The 20,332-nt window shown below is 50.4% G+C and overlaps 1 protein-coding gene across 2 annotated transcripts in view; it reads right to left on the bottom strand.

Moving 5' to 3' along the window:
- Nucleotides 1–20,332, bottom strand: part of LMF1 (lipase maturation factor 1) — a 1,132,479-nt gene that overhangs the window by 416,309 nt on the left and 695,838 nt on the right. For both annotated transcript variants that reach the window (XM_085629342.1, XM_085629343.1), the window contains one exon: nucleotides 1,972–2,139. In XM_085629342.1, coding sequence (XP_085485468.1) covers nucleotides 1,972–2,139 — 168 coding nt within the window. The remainder of the gene's footprint in view (nucleotides 1–1,971; nucleotides 2,140–20,332) is intronic.

The following is a 20,332-nucleotide window of genomic DNA, read 5'->3' as shown; positions in this document are numbered from 1 at the left end:
TGAACTGTCTAGTTACGCGGATGGCCTTAACGAGGTGTTGGGGTCAACAGGCTGGTCCAAGATCTTTTGGCTGAGGGAGGTTAAGCGTCTCCTCGTTTGCCTAGGTCTTGGCGAGGCCTGGTCCGATAGAACTGCTCCCCCTAAGTCCGAGTTAAAAAAGATTTATTGGAACTGGGTGGCGGGTAATAGAAGCAGTAATGCTAATTTGTGCAGGTCCACTCTGGATTTTCTTCTGGTTAAAGAAATTTACTTTTGCGAACCCTACTTGGATGTTATTTCTAATCGTAAAGACAGGGCCCTATACTTTCAATTTAGAATAGGCTTACTCCCTGTAGGTGAGTTAACTTCAAGATGGAAAGTCCCATTTCAAACAACTTCCATTTGCCCATTTTGTGACAAGAGGTCTGAGTCTGTCCCCCATTTTTTGTTTGAATGTCCTGCATATGCAGCCCCCCGGAGCAGGTGGTTAAAACCGCTTTGTAGAGAACTTGGTACCAGACATTGCTTTGATGCCCTACGCATATTAAAAAGTGACTCAAGGCCCCTCTTTGCGTGTGGTTTAGCCAAGTTCTTAGGTTGGGCCTGGCGCATTAGGTCATCTAGGCTTTTGTATGTTGTTTAATTTGTTTTTTAAAAATGCTTGTTTTTAGTTAATTTATTGGTATCAGTAGTAGTATGAATTGTATGTATATTTTTCTATGTACAGATTCCTTTTTATCTTTTTAATTGTATAATGCTGTTGTGCTGCTTTTTAAGATATATTTATATCGAAATAAAGCCTTCTTGACTGACTGACTGATTAATGTACCGAACAGAAAGGGGGTGGACACACCCTGTTGTCTAAAGCTTAGTCAGGTCCCCAAATGAATTTTAGGGCTCCCTGACTCACACGCCCGCCTTTAACAGCGGCTGCACCCAGCCAAGAGAAATGCGACTTGAAAGCGAAAGGAAGGCTCGTTAGTTTTTATGACAAATAGAAAATTACACAGCAGTACTTCAAACTCAATACAGAAGGGCTGCAAACAATAATACATACGGCACAGTGAACACAAACACAATTTTTGTCTAAAACACGTAGATGAAATTGTTAAATATGCATGGTGGTGGACGGGTCATGACAACGACAGTAGATGATGGCGATGTTATTTTTTAGATTATTTACTTTGAGGACTGTATGAAGTGGGGTATCCAGGGGTGAGGCGCCATCCCCTGCTTTCACTTTGGGTCCACAGGGTGCCTTTGAGTGTGATGTTTAACCCAGGAAGGGAGGAGCTGGAAGCCTGTTGCTCAGTAGTGAGCGTGTTCCAACGAGGGCACTCAGTAGGTAAAATGACTCTAAGCGTGAGATGGCACAATGAGGCCCGCAGAAGACCAGGAGGCCTGAGCTGGTTAAGACACAGTATTTTGGGCAGTACCGAGTGAGAGACGGAATCAGTGACCCAGGAGGCGTCATGGTCATGTAGCCATCTGCAAGGAGATGGGTCACACCTGGAGTCAGATTGAAAAAAAAGCCCAGGACAGAGGGGGCTGGAGAGTTCTGGTGGATGGCCTATATCCCAGGAGGGGAAGTAGGCATAAGTAATAAAAAAGTAGTGAGAGATAGCCGTAAAACAGGAGGCTCATGGCACAAGTGGCTTGGATGATCTGGACGGAAAGTCAGGTTTTAAACTTTAGAAAAGAAAATTAGCTATAAACCCCTGCCTTTGAGGGTGGAGGGGGAACTAGTGAAAGACCCACTACAAGACTGGTAGAGTTTCCTCAATAACAGGGTATCAATAGGGATATTGGATGCAGCACTCTGTTTCTATGATGGTGGTGAAGGGATGTGTACATGCTGGATTGCAACTGGACTTGCTGAACGCTGAGTCACTGGCACGAGAATGCATGGCACTAGTCAGATTACCCTAGTGGCGCACACATTGAGAGGCAACAATTCCAGAAGGATAACAGGTCTAAGCTTGTTCCACTTACCTGGAAGCCGATCTGTAAAACCCCCTGGAGGATGCGCATCCGACGTCCCATAAACAGGAAGAAAGGCACCACCAGCTCAAAAGCGAGGCTCATCAAAACCAGCACAGAGTGGAAGGAGGTGGGCATCTGATGCAAGTAGTAGGAGACAGGGGTTGGCAACATCTGCGTCTGAAACATAAATAACCACAACAGTGTTATTGGGGCGGAGGAAGCTACTAGCTCCTTCTAATAGGGCAGGCCCTTGAGGTTGTGGACAAGCATATGGAATGTACTTATGTTAAGGGCATATTTTTTAATTTGCTATTCAAAGCAAGCACAGCATCCATTAATGCAGGAACTCAAAAGAATAAGGAAAAAATGTAATTTCACAAAAAATCAGCTTCTATCCCACTAATTCTTTTAAAAGTAATAGGGCATTTTCCGTTTGAGAAAGCTCCTCAAATTAGACCATCACAGAATTAGCAAAGCAAAGTAATGCGCAGTGCGACACGGTGTGGGCCTCAACCTCAAGATTCCATAGGTGGACATTTCGACTATGTTGCATGATGAATATCTTTAACCTAATCATACACTGACGGTGCAGTACTGCCCCAATAGCAGAAGGACTGAAAACATGCACTAAGATCAACGGAATCAATTAGAATTCCCTATTCTATTGTTGGCCAACCAAACCCTGTAAATTGAAGTAGCTGATATTCAATCTCTGAGATCAGGAAGTTAAACAGCGACATTTACAACACTTTGGAAGAGAATCTCCAGTGTAGACCTTATGAACGCGGTAAAACTTAGAGTCCGTCATACAAAGTACCAGTGGATGTTTATTGATGGAATTTGGATGCAATTCATGTTTATCAAAACTCTTCTTGAATAAACATTTTGTTTTTTTGTTGTCTTTGCTGTCTTTCTTCAATTTAGAATAGAAAAGAAGTGAATGATTGCCAGCAATGCACAGTCAATGGATTCAATTCTTATTGTTGAGGATGGTGAGGTATAGGATGAGATGGAGTGGAGGTGATAGCGGTTGAAGAGGATGGATATGGTGGAGTTGAAGATACAGCGGGATTGATGAAAAGGAAGAGATGATGAGGATGGAGTTGAAAAAGTAGATGGAGGAGAAGATGTTGGGCTAGAAGATGATGGAAGATCATGAGGATAGAGCTGGGGGATGATGAGCATATAGATGTGGTGAAGAGGAGGAGATGATGGGGAAAAGATGGTGATAGTGGCAGGATAGATGATGGCGGAGATGGTTATGGAAGATTGATGGAGATAATAGAGGAGTAAGAAAAGAAGAAGCTAAATAAGTATTTAACAGGATGAGAAGGATGAGATTATGAAGATGATGATTATGAAGGAATAGAAAGTGATGATAATAATGGAGAAGGACATGATGCAGGAGCAAAGTATTTGGGAGTGGGAGATGGACTATGATGGAGGATGGGAATTATAACAGATGGAGAATGGAGATAAAGGTAATGGAAGGGTTGATAGAGAATGATAAGAATGGAGAGAGTGGAGGCAGATGGAGAGGACATGATGGAGGCCGATTAGTACCGAGATATGAAGATTAAGGAGGAGATAATGAAGATAGTGATAAAGGTTTTTTTCTTTTACTGTAAGAATTGCGATCCCATCGACTTCTCAGACTAATAATTTCTTGCACCAAATGAATACGATATAAAAGAAAAGGGAATGCGAAAGCCATAACTATATCTTTGTAGTCACTACGATCAAATGGAAGGCGTGCTTTGAATTATGCTATAATTATGATATATTTCTAGCTCTCATCAGCCTTTCTCCTCAGAACACAATCCCCTCTTTCCATGAGCCTCCAAAGCCAGTTTCCTTCTACACTACTCAGCACTGCCTCCTCGGGCCGGTAGCTGACAGGCCATTAGCCAACATCTGCAAATGCACCGCCTCTCAGAGCAGCTGAAACTGTCTGTCATTCTGTTCCTTCCGGTTCCCTTCTGATGCAAGGGCCGACCTTCCAGATTTACACAGATGACATCACTGCTATGTTTCTCCTCAAAAAAGAGGGAGGAACATGTTCTCATTCATTTGCTAATTAGATGCTGCACCTTTGGCTTGGTACTTCTTGAGCAAAATGTGAAAGGTCGCAGGCCATCTCCAAGGAACAATTAATGTGAAAGCAGCCTTATAAGTCACTTTGTTCACATTGAATGGGAATTCGCATCTCTACTTTTATAATGACTATTGATCACTGGGGGCGGGGCCTCCTCCTGTCAAACTCTTTGATACAAGGCACGGTTAAAAACACCCCCTATGTTGCTCTTGGATGGAAAAAGAGCACGGCTCAATGTGGGGGTGGGGGTGTGGGGGGGGCGGGGTCTTTCTGATCATCTGTTCGAGAAACTCATTTATGCATCCCTTCCCTTAACAGTGAGCCATAGAACCATACAGAAATATAGAAGCAGCCTTCGAAATATAGAAGCAGCCTTCGCTCCTCTCTGATTTAAAATCAGCAGAGGAGGGGAAAGGCAGGCCAGGGAGCATACTTAAAGCAGCTGTTTAAATAACGAACACAAAACTTGGCTTAACTTTCTTCTGCTCTGTTTTTCTAGCTGTATAGTGACAAGCAGAAAGCGGATATTTATGGCAACGTGCTTTGTCTTTGCACTCTTTAGGTAATTATAGAAAAGTCAGAATCTTTCTGCACATTCTGAGCTACTGTGCCTTTTGTTTTTCTTTTAAAAAAAAGACTGGGGTGTGGCCAAGATGGCGGGGTGAGCGGACGCTTCCTCCCGTAGCTCCTCCGGCCCGGCCAAGCTTGAGCCCTTTTCTTATGCTTTTCTCCCCCCGCTGAGGCTCAGCGTGGAAGAGGAGCGTGGCGGAGCACCTGGTGCGCACGTTGTTGCCGTTTTGGTTCTGATCGCCTCGGGGGAAGCCCCCAAAAAGTCCGATCAAGCTCGAGGAGCGAAGGAGGGCCTGAGGGGCGGAGCGCATCGGAGTGCTGTCCGGGCGCCTCGGCTGGGCCTGGTGCTGAAAGTTGCGATCTGGAGGGAATCTGGCCCGTCGTTCGACGGAGGGTGAAGGAGCCCTGCGGGAGGGGACCCGACAGTGCGGAAGACTTCGGACGGGTGCTTTGGCACTCAGACCTGTGTCGGCGACGCTTCGCACTGTGTAGGCCCCTGTCCCTTGGCCGAGGTACGGCGGACTCTCTGTTGGGGTCGGACCATCTGGGCCCCTGCGTGTGATAGACTGAAACCGGCGGTGGAACCTATTTGATTGCTGTGCGTTTTGGGGGCCCCGGTGGTGTCGCCGGGCCTGGTCGCTCTGCCCTGCCTCGCCCTGCCGCCATCTTGTCCCCGTGGGATCAGTGGTGTTGGCCTTCACCGGAGCCCTTGCTGGTGGATGTATGTGACCGCCGCTGCTGCCGGGCTGACTTTTTGGGGGATGTGCTGATGAGGAGCCCCCCACTGTAGCTTCCATTCCTGTCTCGGATGGGCACCCGCGGCTGGTGGTGACCGGGCTGGACCGCCATCTTGTCACCTGTGACGCAGCGACCCTGCTTGTGGGGGACACCCACGTCGAGCGCTTGCCAGCAGCTGGGCACCCCTGGGGCGGCTGGACCAGTGCCCGACCGCAGTGCTTGCGATGTCTGGAAGAGGAGGCTCGAAGAAGGGGGACCGCACCCTGCCGGACATGCTTGGCAGGGCCCAGCAACTGCGGGACAGAACGCGGCCTTTGCCGGGGACCTCCCGGGCCTCGGCGGACGTGACTGGGGGGGAGCCACCCGTCACGAGGACCTTTATGGAGGAACTGTTTAGCTCCCTCAGGGAGGACTTCCAGACACTGAAGCGGGAGGTGGCCAGCGAGGTCCGGGAAGTGCGCAGGGAAGTGGAGGGCCTTGGTGAGCGCGTTGAAACGGTGGAGACGGAGGCCCAACGCCGGGAGGAGGAGATAGTCCATCTTCAACAGGACGTTCTCCGCCTCCGGGAGCAGTGTGTTGAGCTCCAGGCCCACTCTGAGGACCTTGAGAACAGATCACGGAGGAACAACATTCGAGTGCGTGGTGTGCCGACTGCAGACGAGGGGTCCGATCTGGGGAGCTACCTGCGGGACCTGTTCCGGGAGATCCTGGGGGAGGCTGCGGACTTCCCCATTAGCATTGATAGGGCACATAGGGTTGGCCGGCAGCGCCAATCATCGGCACCTCCACCGGACATTCTGGCCTTCCTGCCCGATTTCCCGCTGAAGGAACGCATCATGACTGAGGCCCGCAGGAAACAGCCCCTGACTTTCCGGGAGCGGCCGGTGGCGCTTTACCAGGACCTCTCCGCCATCACGCTGCAGAAACGCAGGTCCTTCAGGATTGCCACTGACTTTTTGCGCGAGCACGAGACGCCGTACTCTTGGGGTCATCCCTTCCGCCTAATCTTCCGATGGAACGGGGTGCTACACCAGCTACGCTCCTTGCAGGACATTTGTGGAGTCCTGGGGCTTACGGCGGCGGAGGAGGAAGGAGCTACACCGTCGTGGAGGGCCTCGGAGAGACGAAGCCGGCGGAGGTCGGCGAGGCGACGATCAGCGGCCAGCGCAGGGCGTCCTGATTCCCCTACCATCAGGGCGGACATGGCCGACGCTTTGAGGGCGGCGGCCAGGGACTCGGCCGGCTCCACCGGCGTGGCCTTGACGGCCTGACACTCACTCCGGGGGGAGATGCCTTTAGCTTCTTTAAATGCTGGGTTCGGGGCGGGGGGGGCGGGGGGGAGCGGCTGGAGGTGAGTGGCTGGACGTCCACTTCGTTCCTTTCTACGGACTTGCCCGTTTTGGGGCTTGACTGGGACAATGGGGTGTTTGAGTTTGCGTTTGGCTAGTTGCCAGGGTTGTGTTTCGGGTGGGTGTAGGGGTTGTTCTGGGGTTGGGGAGGTCCCGTCTGACGTTGTCCATGCCCACGCTTGGTCTGTTATGGCTTGTCCTGCGCGGTTGCCCCGCGCGCCCCACCCGCTGAGCCCCTGCCCATTGCACGGCGCTCCCGATCCCCGAGAGGAATGTCGGCCCTAAAGGTAGTGACCCTTAATGTTCAGGGTCTGAACAACCCCGTGAAGCGCAGAGCGATCTTATCTTTGCTGGAGGCGACGCAGGCGGACATTTGCCTTTTACAGGAGACCCACTTATTGTCCCGGGATTGCCATAGGCTGCGCTCTGCTAAGTTCCCTACCCAGTTCTTCTCCTCGGCAGCGAACAAGACGGCGGGGGTAGCCATTCTTCTAGCGAGCTCCTTTAGGGGGGAGGTTTTGTATAAGTGTGCTGAACAGAAGGGGAGGCTTCTTGCGTATCGCATGCGCTTAGGAGGCATAGCGTTTACGGTTGGCTCCGTTTATAGCCCAAACGACCACCAAGAGCGTTTCCTAGACTCCGTGTTGGTGGATGTCACTGCTTCCCCCGACCGCCACGTCATTCTGGGGGGAGACCTTAATATTGTCTTCGATTCTGTGATGGACAGATCGGCGCAGCGCTTCCCGCAGACGGGGAACTGTCCCAGGCTGTGAAGGCCCGGATTGCGGAAATGGACTTACACGACCTTTGGCGCTCCATGCACCCCACGGATAGGGACTACTCTTACTTTTCACACGCACATCGAACCTACTCACGGCTGGATTACCTTCTGGTGAGTGGACCGATGCATGCCGCTGCCACGGCGGCGGACATCGGGGTCCTGACCTTGTCTGACCATTCACCAGTCACCGGCGTTTTCCAGTGGCCGGCGGCCTCCCCCTCTCGGGGGGTGTGGCGCCTCCGGGATACCCTTTTACACAAAAAGTCTGTAGTCCAGCGCATTGGGGAGGTCATACAGGACTACCTAACTCACAATAGCAACACCGACACTTCGCAAGCGACACAGAAGCGGCATTGAAGGCAGTCCTCCGGGGGGAATTTATCTCTATCTCCGCAGCCGAAAACAGGGAGCGGCAACGGAAGAGGGACGAGCTGACCGTTCGGGTCCGGGAGCTTGAGTAGGTCCACCGCCGTACGGGGGTGCCAAGGGTGTGGAGGCAGTTGAAGGCTGCGAGGAAGCTCCTGACGGCATTGGATCTTGATAGGGCGGAGTATGCCGCCTTGCGCTTGAAACACGCCTTCTACACTGGGGGGGACAAATGTGGCAAGCTCCTAGCACACCGGCTCCGGGTCACGCAGCAGCGTGGCGTCGTGAAGGAACTGGTGGGCACGGACGGGGTGGTCGTCTCGGGGGACGCGGAGGTAGCGGAATCTTTCCGCGGCTTCTACGAAGCGCTGTATGCGGAGGAACCCTCCTCGCCACAGGACGCCGAAGGCTATTTGGAGTCGGTGACCCTTCCGGTGCTGGATCCGGCTCAGGCGGACCACCTGGAGCGGGATATCCATGTTGAGGAGGTGATTTCCGCTATCGCGCGGCTGAAGCATGGTAAGGCCCCGGGCCCGGACGGGTACACGTCTTTGTTTTATAAGACTTTTTGCACGGCTGTGGCCCCTGTCCTTACTCGGCTATTTAATTCCTTTTCCGAACCGGGAGCCATCCCACCGGATCTCCTGAGGGCGACGGTCGCGGTAATTCCGAAACCGGGCAAGGACCGGGCCCTTCGCGGTTCGTATCGACCCATCTCGCTCTTAAATGTCGACCTCAAGTTGTATACAGGGATTCTAGCGTCCAGGCTGGGTCCACACCTCCCCGGATTGGTGGAGGCGGACCAGGCTGGCTTTGTACCCGGCAGACAGACGGTTGATAATACCAAGCGGGTGGCGCATGTTCTGGAATAGGCCTCGCGGATCCCGGGGGAGCGGATGTTGCTGTCCGTCGACGCGGAGAAGGCCTTCGACAGAGTTCACTGGCCGTATCTCGAGCTGGTTCTCAAGAAATTGGGAATCGGGGATAAGTTCCGCACCATGGTATTCAACTGTTATAAGCATCCTTCAGCGTCGGTGCGGGTCAACGGGTGTAGCTCCGGTGGGTTTGCCATCGAACGCGGCACAAGGCAGGGCTGCCCCCTCTCGCCGCTCTTGTTTGCCCTCTACATGGAGCCGTTTGCTCAGAGGATTCGCGATAACCCGGATGCGGTTGGGGTCCGGATGGGCCAGTATGTCCACACTGTCAGTCTCTACGCGGACGATGTCCTGTTGACCTTGGACGACCCTAGGAGGTCGCTGCCTGCTTGCCTCCAGGAACTAGACGCCTTTGCCTGTGTGGCCGGCTTCAAAATGAATATGAGCAAGTCGGTGGCGTTAGACGTGTCCCTGGCTGCGGACACCAGGAGGGACCTTCAGCGACTCTTCCCCATGCAGTGGTCCTCCTCCACGGTGCCATACCTGGGGATTCTGCTGGCGCCCACATTACCGGAGATGGTCACGGCTAACTATGCCTCCCTCAGCAGGAAGATCAAGGAGGAGCTTGGTCGCTGGAGCAAAGGCCTACTGTCCTGGCTGGGGCGAATCGCGGCGGTTAAGATGACGGTGCTGCCCCAGATACTGTATCTTTTCCGGGCCCTCCCTCTCCAGCCCCCGGTGGGCTGGATACGACAAATGCAGGCTGACATCTCCCACTTTGTCTGGCAGGGCCGCAAGCCACGAATGAAGAGGGTCCTCTCCGCGCTTGCTCCGGAGGCGGGGGGCCTCGGTATTCCGGACCTCCGTAGGTACTTTCAGGCAGCACAGCTGCGATATTTGGTGGAGTGGAGCAGGTGGGAGTCCGACAAACACTGGCTCTTTCAAGACCAGGCAGTGGCGGGCCGCACTTTACAAGAGGTTCCATTCTTGCGCCGCGCGCACCGCCCCCCTAACCTTTACGCTTCTTTTATTACGCGGGTCCCCCTGCGGGTGTGGGACGCAGTCTGTGAGGCTCGGGGCCTCACCACCTTCCCTTCGCCGTTCACACCCATAGCGGGCAACCCGGACTTCTCCCCAGGGATGGAGCCGGGAGTTTTCTCCCATTGGGTGCAGGCAGGCTGCAGGGCGCTCTTCCAGATCTATGGCCCGGAGGGAGTGACTCCGTTTCAGCAACTCCGCCAGGAGTTCGGCCTGACGGAGCTGGACAGATTGCGCTACATGCAGGTTCAGCATTGGGCCCTCCAGCCCCAGGTGCGTGACACCGCTGCTCGTCAAATTACACCGTATGAGAGGTGGCTGGCTACCCGGACCTCCGACGCTAAGCTAATTACCGATCTGTACAAGTACCTACAACCCCCGCCGTTTCACTATTACAACCCGGGGAGGGAGCGCTGGCACAGGGAATTGGGTAGGACACTCAGCCACAAGGAATGGGACAAAATTGCGTATCGGGTGCGGCACTCTGCATATCACACGGGCCTTACGGAGACCTTCACTAAGGTGTCCACTTATTGGTATTACACCCTGGAGCGACTGTATGAAATGCATAAACACACTGACAAGGGGTGCTGGCGGGGCTGCGGGCAGGAGGGTACCCTCTCACACATTCTTTGGGATTGCCCCGTGCTGACCGCTTACTGGAAGGAAGTTTTGGACGAGGTGGATAAGCACTTTGAGATAGAGCTGCCGCGCTTCCCGGCGTATGTTCTGCTGGGCCTCCCCAATGACCTAATGTACCCACTGAAGTCCCGCAGGGGTAGGCAGATCGCGATTGCGCTGGGGTCTGCGGTCCAGAACATCCTTATCCACTGGCGCACCAACACTGTTCCCTCCATCACGGGTTGGTTGCATAGGCTTTGGCATGTGCTGGGAATGGAGAAGTTGTCGCTCACGGTGGCGGGGGAAATAGACCAATTTGAAGAGCTGTGGCAACCCTTTCTAGCGCTGCTGTCCACCGAATTCCGGGAGCTCACCTGTCCGAGGTATCTTAGGCTTCTCAGGCTGACGCCGCCGGTGATCCCGGCGGACTAGATCACATGTGAGACAGAGGCCTCCGGGGGAGGGGGGGTGCGGGGCTTTTTGGGGAGGACTAATCTGACGCGGGACCATAGGACGGGGGGGGTGGGGTATTGTTTTTTCTTTCTTCCTTTCTTTACTGGGGGGATGGGGGATGGGGGGGGGTGGATTGTGCTTTGTCGAGTTGCTGCTGGCTTTCATTGCTCAGATTTGGGGTGTTGGATATGCACGCAGGGATTCCACAGTTTGCATTTCTAGCCTTTCCCCTGGCCCATCGAGCTATCCATCGCCAACCCTCTTGAGTTGCACCTTTTTTCTTTGATTGTATCAACTGTACCCTAACCTCCTACCCCCCTCCCCCATGGTTTGTTTTGTTTCAATAAAAACGTTTTTAAACATAAAAAAAGACTGACTTGTATTAAATCAATTCTAATAACTTTTTGCAATAAGTATATGGTAGCTTTTTGATGTGTTTAATTTTTTACTAGAGATTCTGTTTTTATTTTTCACGTTTGCAAACATGCTCCTTTTTTCATATGAAAAAGCTACGCCCAAAGCATTTAAGTGGTTTGTGGGAAAGGTGATGGTGTGACCATATATTATAAGGAATAAAGTACCCCCTGCCATACATGATATGGATGTTGCAAGCCACCTTGGAGTTCCATTACCCTGTAAAGTAATATGGCATTTGGCCTCGGTCCACTATATGGTCATTGAACTCCTTGGTGACTTGCAATAGCCTTATAATGTACGGCATGGCTTACTTTATCCCATATGGAATAAGCAATGCAGCTGTAATGATATTTTACAATGGGCCTCTAACCTACCTGGATAAAAACAATTAGGTGGGACTTTGAGAAGCCACAGCCTATCAAAAGGAGAGTAGCTGGTTTCCTTAGGCACCCAATCCAAACAGCCTTACAGAACACAAAAGTATTACAAGTTACGATCCCTGACCAACCACCTGATCAGTATATAGTCTTAAGCAACAGACAGACTGGAATAGAACTATTAAGGAGTATTAGCAACATAGGCCAGTCAAGATTTGAGCTCCTCAGCCATCAGGAAGAAAAAGTTATGGAGGAAGGAGAGATTGTAGACTATATATTGCCCGGACTATCTCTCCGCAACATGATGTGCAAAGATGCTGCTTCATCTGTATAAGACACTGTGGCTTTGCTAGGCCTGTTGCTGTGATGCACATGTGGAGTGGTAGAAGGTCCCTCCACCTAAAGCACCATAATAAGTTGAGAGGCGCACATGAACCTTAGTGCTAGACGCCCAGAGGACATGCCACCCGATAGGGGCACCAGGAGTTCGCATGAGTGGCCTGATGGAGTAAGTATAAAGGGTAGCTGACCGCAGAAGAGGGGAACAACTACATAGGGACCTACCTTTCTACATTTAAAGATTTAGTTCCTTAATAATTGATGGAGGCAAATACCACTATAACCCCTGTTTCTTGTACCCTATAATGAAGAAAATTTCCCCCCAATGGCATTTGAATCATGTTTTTATGCTACATGGGGCAGAAGAACTGTAGCCCAATGTAATCCTATAATTGAGCTCTTTTGTCTCTGAGCAGAAGCCAAACTCTAATTTTTTAAACAGACATCTATCTTAAGAGTATCATCCGGACAAATCTTCTGGCAGCAGAGTTCATATGGTAGTTTATGCAGGAGGGAGAACCCCGAATTCCTAAAAAAGGTTATTTTTACTCTTTTAATATGACATTCATGCACCTTGCCACCTTATACGGCAAATGGCAGTGCTATCATTTCCCGGATGCTTAGCGTTCCCTGGAACATAGGAGGGTTCTAATACGTTTTGCTTTGATTTCTTCCAGAAAATGTGGAAGTTTAACAACCTGGTGATGATCTAGCAAATAGGGTACTGGCAGAGTTGGTACCTGGGAGGGGAATCATCTACCAGCTGAGCCTTGGAAGCCAAGAAACAACTAATAATGGGGCAAGATCAGATTTCCTGAGCAGGCTATGGCTGCTTCACAGGCGACCTTTGGGTGTAAGGTTCTGAGCGGGCAGATAATCCAACCATTCATTTTAAGGAAGAACAGGCCAATTTGAAAGTGATTAGTGCTTGGAGAGGATGTGGCGTTACGGCCAGAGCTGCTGACTTTGGAGCTGGGAATCAGGTTCGGGTCTCAGCATCGGCTCAGCATCCTGTGATTCTGGGCAAATCACTTAATCTCGCTACCTAAACTTTTTTAATGTGACATTGTGTAAGGCAGCTCATGCAAAGCGCTCCAATAGATTTGAGTTTGCTCTATATAAAAACGGGAAAAAACAGAATGTCCGCTGGCAGCAGTTGTGGAATTCAGTTGCCACCATTTTAGGTGGACCACCATTATAGACTAATACAGGCAGCATGAACCGCTCATTTCCACTCCGATGCTAGGACCAGGGCGGCTCGCCCCACTGACTCAAAAGGAAATGTGCAATGATAATGAAGTCCCGTTATTACCATTGTATTTTTCCTATTGAGTCAATGGCTCAGTGTTCTGAGTCTGCTGTACATAAACAGGAGGGTTCCAGAGAAAAGGGCTTGAGGCAAATTTGTATGTACGCGATGCAGACTTGAGCAAGGACCAGGATGCTCTCCTGAAACAATAACCAGGAATCGAAATTGAATGCAAAGGGAAATTGTGAGATAGATCATGTTACACATAGAGTAAATGAGTTCATTTTAAGAGTAGGCAAATCGACAAAGTAAGGTTTTCAGCACTGCTTCAAGGACACTAGACCCGGGAGTGACTTTAAAATATTTACACAGATACCAGCATCAGAGAAAAAGTTGAGATTAGGTTTTCTGCTACAAAGAAACCACTTAAAGTCACCATCACAGAGTTGCGGGACTTCCTAAGATGAAATAAAAAACATTGGCAAAGCAAATAGGCCTTGCATATGTGAGAAATGTTGGCTTTGTTGGAGTGGAGTGTTTTGGCATGGTGTGGATTGGAGTGGCAATATGTAGAGCAGAGTGGCACAGGGTGATGTGAAGTGACAATGTGGGGAGTGGAGTGACATTATATGGCATGGAGTGGCATAGATTGGAGTGGCATTGTGAGGTGTGCAGTGGAGGGACATTGTGTGGAGTGGATTGGCATGGCGTGATGTGGAGTAGAGTGGCATTGTGTGGAGCAGTACTGTGTAGAGTGGAGTGGCATTGTTTGGAGTGGAATGGCATGGAGTGGAGTGGCATTGTGTGGCGTGGAGTGGCATTGTGTGGCATGGAGTGGCACTGGGTGGCATGGAGTGAAGTGGCATTGTGAAGAGTGGAGTGACGTGGAGTGGAGTGATATTGTGTGGCGTGGAATGCCATTGTGTGGAGTGGAGTGGAGTAGAGCGACGTGTGGCATGGAGTGGCAATGTGGATTGAAGAGGGACCGTGTGGTGTGGAGTGGCATTGTGTGGAGTGGAGCAGAGTGACATTGTATGTTATGGAGTGGAATGGAGTGGCAATGTGTAGAGTAGAGTGGATGGCATTGTGAGGCGTGGAGTGACATGGTGCGGAGTGGACTAGAGTGACATTGTGTGGCGTGGAGTGGCATTGCATTGTGTCGCGTGGAGTGGTGTGACACTGTGTGGAGTGGCATTGAGTGGAGTCGAGTGGCATGCCGATAATGCACTTCAACATCTTGTGTGGGGTAGTAAGGGCTATAAAAGTAAAATTCCAATTGTGTGGAGTGGCACTGAGTGGAGTGAAGCGGCATGGAGTAGCATTGTGGAGAGTGGAGTGACATTATGTGGCATGGAGTGGAGTGCCACTTTGTGCAGTGGAGTAGCACTGTGTGGGGAGGAGTGGCACTGTATGACATGGAGTGGCACTGTTTTGGCACGGACTGGAGTAGTATTGTGTGGCATTGAGTGGAGTAGCACTGTGTGGCATGAAGGGGACTAGAGTGGCATTGAGTGGAGTGGCAGTGCGCAGAGTAGAGGGCATTGAGTGGAGTGGCGCGGAGTGTAGTGATAATGAGTGGATAGAGTGGCACTGTGTGGAGCTGATTGGCATTGTGTGGCATGGAGTAGATTGTAATGACATTGTGCGGAGTGGAGTGGTACTGTATGCCATGGAGTGCAGTGGCATTGTGTACCATGGAGTGGAATTGCATTCTGTGGAGTGGAGTGGCACTGTGTGGCTTGATGTGGAGTGGAGTGGTATTGAATGGAGTGAAGTGGAATGTCAATTGGTGGAGTGGCGTGGAGTGGATTGGAGTAGCATTGTGTGGAGTAGCATAGCATGGCGTGGAAAGGCATGACGTGGACTGGTATAGTGTGGTGTGAAGAAACGTGGCATTGAGGAATGGAGTGGCACAGAGTTGAGTGGAATTGAGTGGAGTGGCATTGTGTGACGTGGAGTACCATTTTTTGTGCCATTCTATTTGAAAAGTTTTATATAGCGCTGGCTAGCCCCGGAGGTATCAGAGCGCTTTACAAGAGGATTAGTGAGTTACAGGTTACATAGTCACATCAATTAAATCAAAGAATCACGGAGGGAAGAGGAGGAGGAGGGAAGGAAACACAACGGGGAAACGAGGAAAACAATGTCAGATGACCGGCTGGGTAGGTGACAGCCGAAGGGGTGAAACCAGGACCAGACTCCTCTATAGCTGCATATGACAGCTCCACCGGGCATCGGCCAAGGTTGCTCGTGCACCGAGGTAAGTACAAACAGTTTTGGTATTCGCCCAGGGAGGCATCGTCAAAAGTCCTTCAAAAGTTCCATCAAAGTTCCACCGGGCATGGGCCCTGTTGATCCGGCTCCGTGGTGTGTACAATGCTCAAGGTTTCATTCTGGGGGCATCGTCATAGATCATCATAGATCAAATTGGTTGCATCCATCCCGGAATTACTGGGAGGCCAAGACTTATTGTAGGGTTGACATGCACTCGATAGCAATGCTTCCAGGGGACAGGACAGGACAGCCATCTTAAGGTCGGGCATATAGAATGTGCAGGACCAGGGTTGTAGGGCACTCTGCTGTTGCCCCAAGCAATTCTCTCGATGTGCGTGAGCCTGACATAGGACTAAGTGTGAAAAACAGTCCCATTGCAAGTCTTTTTCGCTGTGGAGACCCTGATGTGAGCAACGAAATATCGCTCAGGGCACCAATTTAGGGACAGGCACAGCCCTTGCCTGGCCCACCTACAAGCAACCCTGCCACGACTTTCCGTCGTTTTGGGGTCGGGCAGGAGTGGAGCGGCGGGGCAAGGGTGCAGAAGCACCTGGTGTCAAGGCACGACTGCTCTTGGGAGGTCAGGGAAGCGAGGCTTCGTGGTGGTGGGCAGACAATGGAATGGAAAGCCACAACAATGGGGCACGCTTCGGAGGCGGCCCGAATCTTCACGCACGGTCCCCCATCTAGGAGCAGGCGGAGGAGGGGGGGAGGACACCCTGAGAGCCCAGCGATCAGCCTCTGTAACACTCAGAGCCCAGGGCGCACTGCGAGGGAAACCGACTCACCCAGCGGCTGGGGAGTCAGGATTCCTCGGACATGGGACAGCTCCTGTACCAAAGGGGGTCACAAGGGAGCAATTTCGCAGAGGGTGGCCGACAGAGGTAGGTTGCCAGTGGACCGGGTGCAATCAGTCTCAGAGAGCCTAGACTGCCTCAATGTATCCGCAGGACTCACCAGCATCTGCGTGTCGGGACTCGGCCTTCTCCAATCCACTCACTGGACCGACATGGTCCCTGAGGATCATCAGCATCTTCTTCGAGTATCTGGGTCAGTTGCAGGGAGAGCGGTTGCACATATGTCCAAAGCTTCCTTGTGACAATGTGGCAATCCACTCCCTGGTCCGTAGCAGTTCAGGTGGAGCCTAGTCATCGTAGTCGGCTACCGGGTAGATTGCCAGGAAAACCGGCAGCCACCACGGCCAATTCTTCCTTGCGGGGAAGTGAAGCAGACCACAGCAAAGCGGATCCCTAGCCCCGGAGCTACATCGCAGAGCTCCAGCCCAGCAGCCATCTTGGTCAGATCATGGAGTGAAGTGGGGTGGCACTCATGCAGTGGACTGGAGTGGAGTGACACTATGAGAAATGGAGTAGAGTGGCACTGCAAGGTGTGGCAATGTGTGAAGTGGAATGGCATTAAGTGGAGGGTAGAGTAGTGGCATTGTCTTCCATTGATTGGAGTGGAGTGGCACTGCCTGATGTAGATTGAAGTACAGTGGAATTGTGTGACATGGAGTGACATCGTGTGGTGTGGATTGGCACTGTGGGGCATGGAGTGGCATTGTGTGGCGAGAAGTAGCATTGTCTGGAGTTGAGTGGCATTGTGTGGTATGGATTAGTGTGGCATTTTGTGGTATGGAGTGGACTGGCACTGTGTGGCATGGATTGCCATTGTTGTGCGTAGAGTGGCACTGAGTTTAGTGGTACTGTGTGGCGTGGAGTGGATTTGTGTGACTTTGTTAGGAGGCAGCAAAGATGAGCAATGATGCCAGCTACGGGCAAGCAATGGGTGAGCTCCATTAGTATAGTATTATAGTAAACAATATTCCTTGCAGTGACAGCGCATATGCATTTGGCAGATGAGACCTAAAAAGGCGTCAATGCGTGGGTACATAACTACAAAAGGTGTTAGAGATATCATATATTTTAGAAAAACACTAAGTTTATACATATTGTAGCTGTTTCAGAGAGGTCGCAATGTACGGATTTCATTGGTAATAGGTCACACAATAATTATAAATATGTAAATGTAAATGTCAAGGTACTTATGGAGCGCACTGTCACCAGACGGCCACCTTGCGGTGTCGCCTTTGCGGTTTTCTGGCGCTGATACTCATACCGCTGTGGAACCCCTCCTGGCTTTCCCTGTGAAGTGTCCACTCCTGGGCGCCAGGCATCCTTAGCGCTGTTGGGGCCGGTGTGGAGGCTAAGCAAGCTATTGCCCAGAGTTGCAGCGTGGGGCCCGTGATTAGAATAGGCACCGAGGCGAGAATAGACAGGTCCGAGGAAATTGAGCCCGAGCCCCGCCGAGGCGGGAATCGAACCCTGGTCCCTGGCCAGAACTCTGCTTCAGGGTCTGCCGCTCTAACCATTGAGCCACACTCCTCCAATATTAGATTCTTTTATGTGCATGGGTTTATTGATGACTGTTTTCCAATTCACAAAGTTCCCAGGCTAGAGTCAGAGAAATCTGGGCCTAAATCAATCGGTTTTTTTTTATCACCATGCCATTCCAGTTTGAACCTGTGTGGCATGCGTGGAGTCTCTGGCAGGTTGGTCTCTTAATCCGAAAAGAGCAGACCATCCGTGTAAACATACCAAAGAGGGCAGGAGGCGGTTATTGATTTACTGCCAAAATATTTTAGACTATTTGTACAATTGGGAAATTAAGTGTTTCCTGGCGTTCACACTGTGGCATAACAGATATTAATGTTTTGGTTAAAATTGCAGACTTATATCTGTGCCTCTTAAGGGTCCCTAAAGTCAGCAGGTGACCCATCACCAGGACTCACTTCTCGTCGCTCACCTCCGGCGAAGGCAGGCAGCCTGAGGAAGTCTAAAGTGCAGCCTTCTGATAATCTTGGCCCATGCCCCAATCTCTGGACGTCATCAGGTGATGTAGGTGGGGAATGTAAAGCAAGAATATCCTCAGTGTCTCTCTGTACACTCAACTCTGAATAAAATCACGCAAATAGTGCTTCTTACACCATGGCTGTCAACCAGGGAGCTTCTCCTGCCCCACAAGGAAGGCAAAATCCAAATGCCTACTACGCTCACCGTGCTGCCCTGCAATAATACAATATAATTTCTCAAAGATTTCTAAATTACAAAATCAACTTTCTAATTTCATACGTGATAAAATAAGCAAATTTTCAAATATGAATTAAATCTGCAACTTAGCCAGCAGGCTGGTAGTGGGGAGAGAGAGAGCATCGATCGACCTGCTGCCTATCGTACATGTGTGTTTATTTATCCTCTCCTGGTACCATCCTACATATTGGGTGCACTTCCCTTGTTGAATGCCGCACCTTTAAGCAGGTGCGTGACAAGCAAACAGGGACAATGCTCCCTATTACGATGAATGCGCTGCCCCCAGGGAAGCCACAAACTCCGCTGACCTGAAGGCAGTGCATTCAGTTAAATACAGAGAGGCTGCTTCAGAGTTGTTTCGTGTTTCTCTATGCAGTGATACCTGCACTTGGAAGAGGGAAGAGATCTCCCTCCATACGGGCACAGTGAATGACTGCACCCGCCTGCAGGAGAATATCTGGGGATCCTTGGGCTCCACTTTGAACCCTGGAGAGGGCTGCCCTAAGGGGGCGTACTGAGCATGCACCACCTTTTTGTGGCTCACGGTCAGTGCGCCCCCTAACGACATGTTTGCTTCTGCGCCTACATCAGTAATACGGCGCGGGCGCAGAGGCAAAGGAATCCCCTCATTTGTATTGGCCATGCCCCCATGCAAATGAGCGAACACCCACTCAGTATAATGCTGGTGCTACAATATTTGGTTGAGTTCGCCTTGGTGGTACCACCCTACCAGGATGTGGATAGGCACCGATGATGAAGCATGTCACAGTAAAGTGAGTGAGGCGTCTAATCCAATATTTTTGGATACCCAAGAGGTTTAATGAAAGGTTCGATCTACTCAGTATAGTTACTGCCAGTGGAACTGCCAAGCTAAAGAGGTAAGACCCAAGGAGTGTGTCGTAGTACAGCTGTCTTGGAAGTGTTCCAATGCACAGACATACTTTTTACTAAAAAGACTGGAACCATTGAATGGCATGTCCATCAGAGTTGCCTGCACGGCCCCAGAAAATCTTGTGATGCACATCCATGCACCCCACTGGATCACTTCATTGGTGCCCAAGGTGCATCAACGCAATTGGTTTGCCTAGACCAGTGCTCAATACGTGTTTAGCAGCATCTTGTCTGTCTTGGATTACTTGAGCAAAGGTGTTTTGAAATTCATGAGGGATGGCCAAGAACATATATATATATATATATATATATATATATATATATATATATATATAAGGTTTCCTGCTACGATAAGCAAAAACACGCTCTCAGAAAGGTACAGCTAGTGGGAGTTTATTCACAAGATAACGCTACGCGTTTCAGCACAGAAGTGCCTTGATCACACGTTAACCACAAACCAATCAGGAACATCTTATGTACAAACACCAATGATCACCATGTATAGTCAACATAGTAGAAGGACACTGACATTCAAGAAAATGCATCGGCCATTATTGAATAGTTCTTTTGCGTTAAATCTCTATTACATTATAGAAATTTAGAAATCAAAACAGTGAATTCAATCAATATATATGGGAAACCTGAACTCCATCTCATATTGAAAAAACAGGTTTTTTTAAAATAAATTATAACCAAGCTAATGAATCCGGTAGATGTATTGCTGGGTGGGCATCGCCCCTTAATGCAAACATGTTACTCTGTAAGCAACCGGACTTAAAAATAATAATAATACTTGAACAAAAGCTAATCTAGTAGTTCGTAATACATAAACATTGGGTCCTTGTATG

This window comes from Triturus cristatus, chromosome 10 (assembly GCF_964204655.1).
Source record: "Triturus cristatus chromosome 10, aTriCri1.1, whole genome shotgun sequence".
Lineage (NCBI taxonomy): Eukaryota > Metazoa > Chordata > Amphibia > Caudata > Salamandridae > Triturus > Triturus cristatus.
This window is presented reverse-complemented; position numbering and strand designations above follow the sequence as displayed.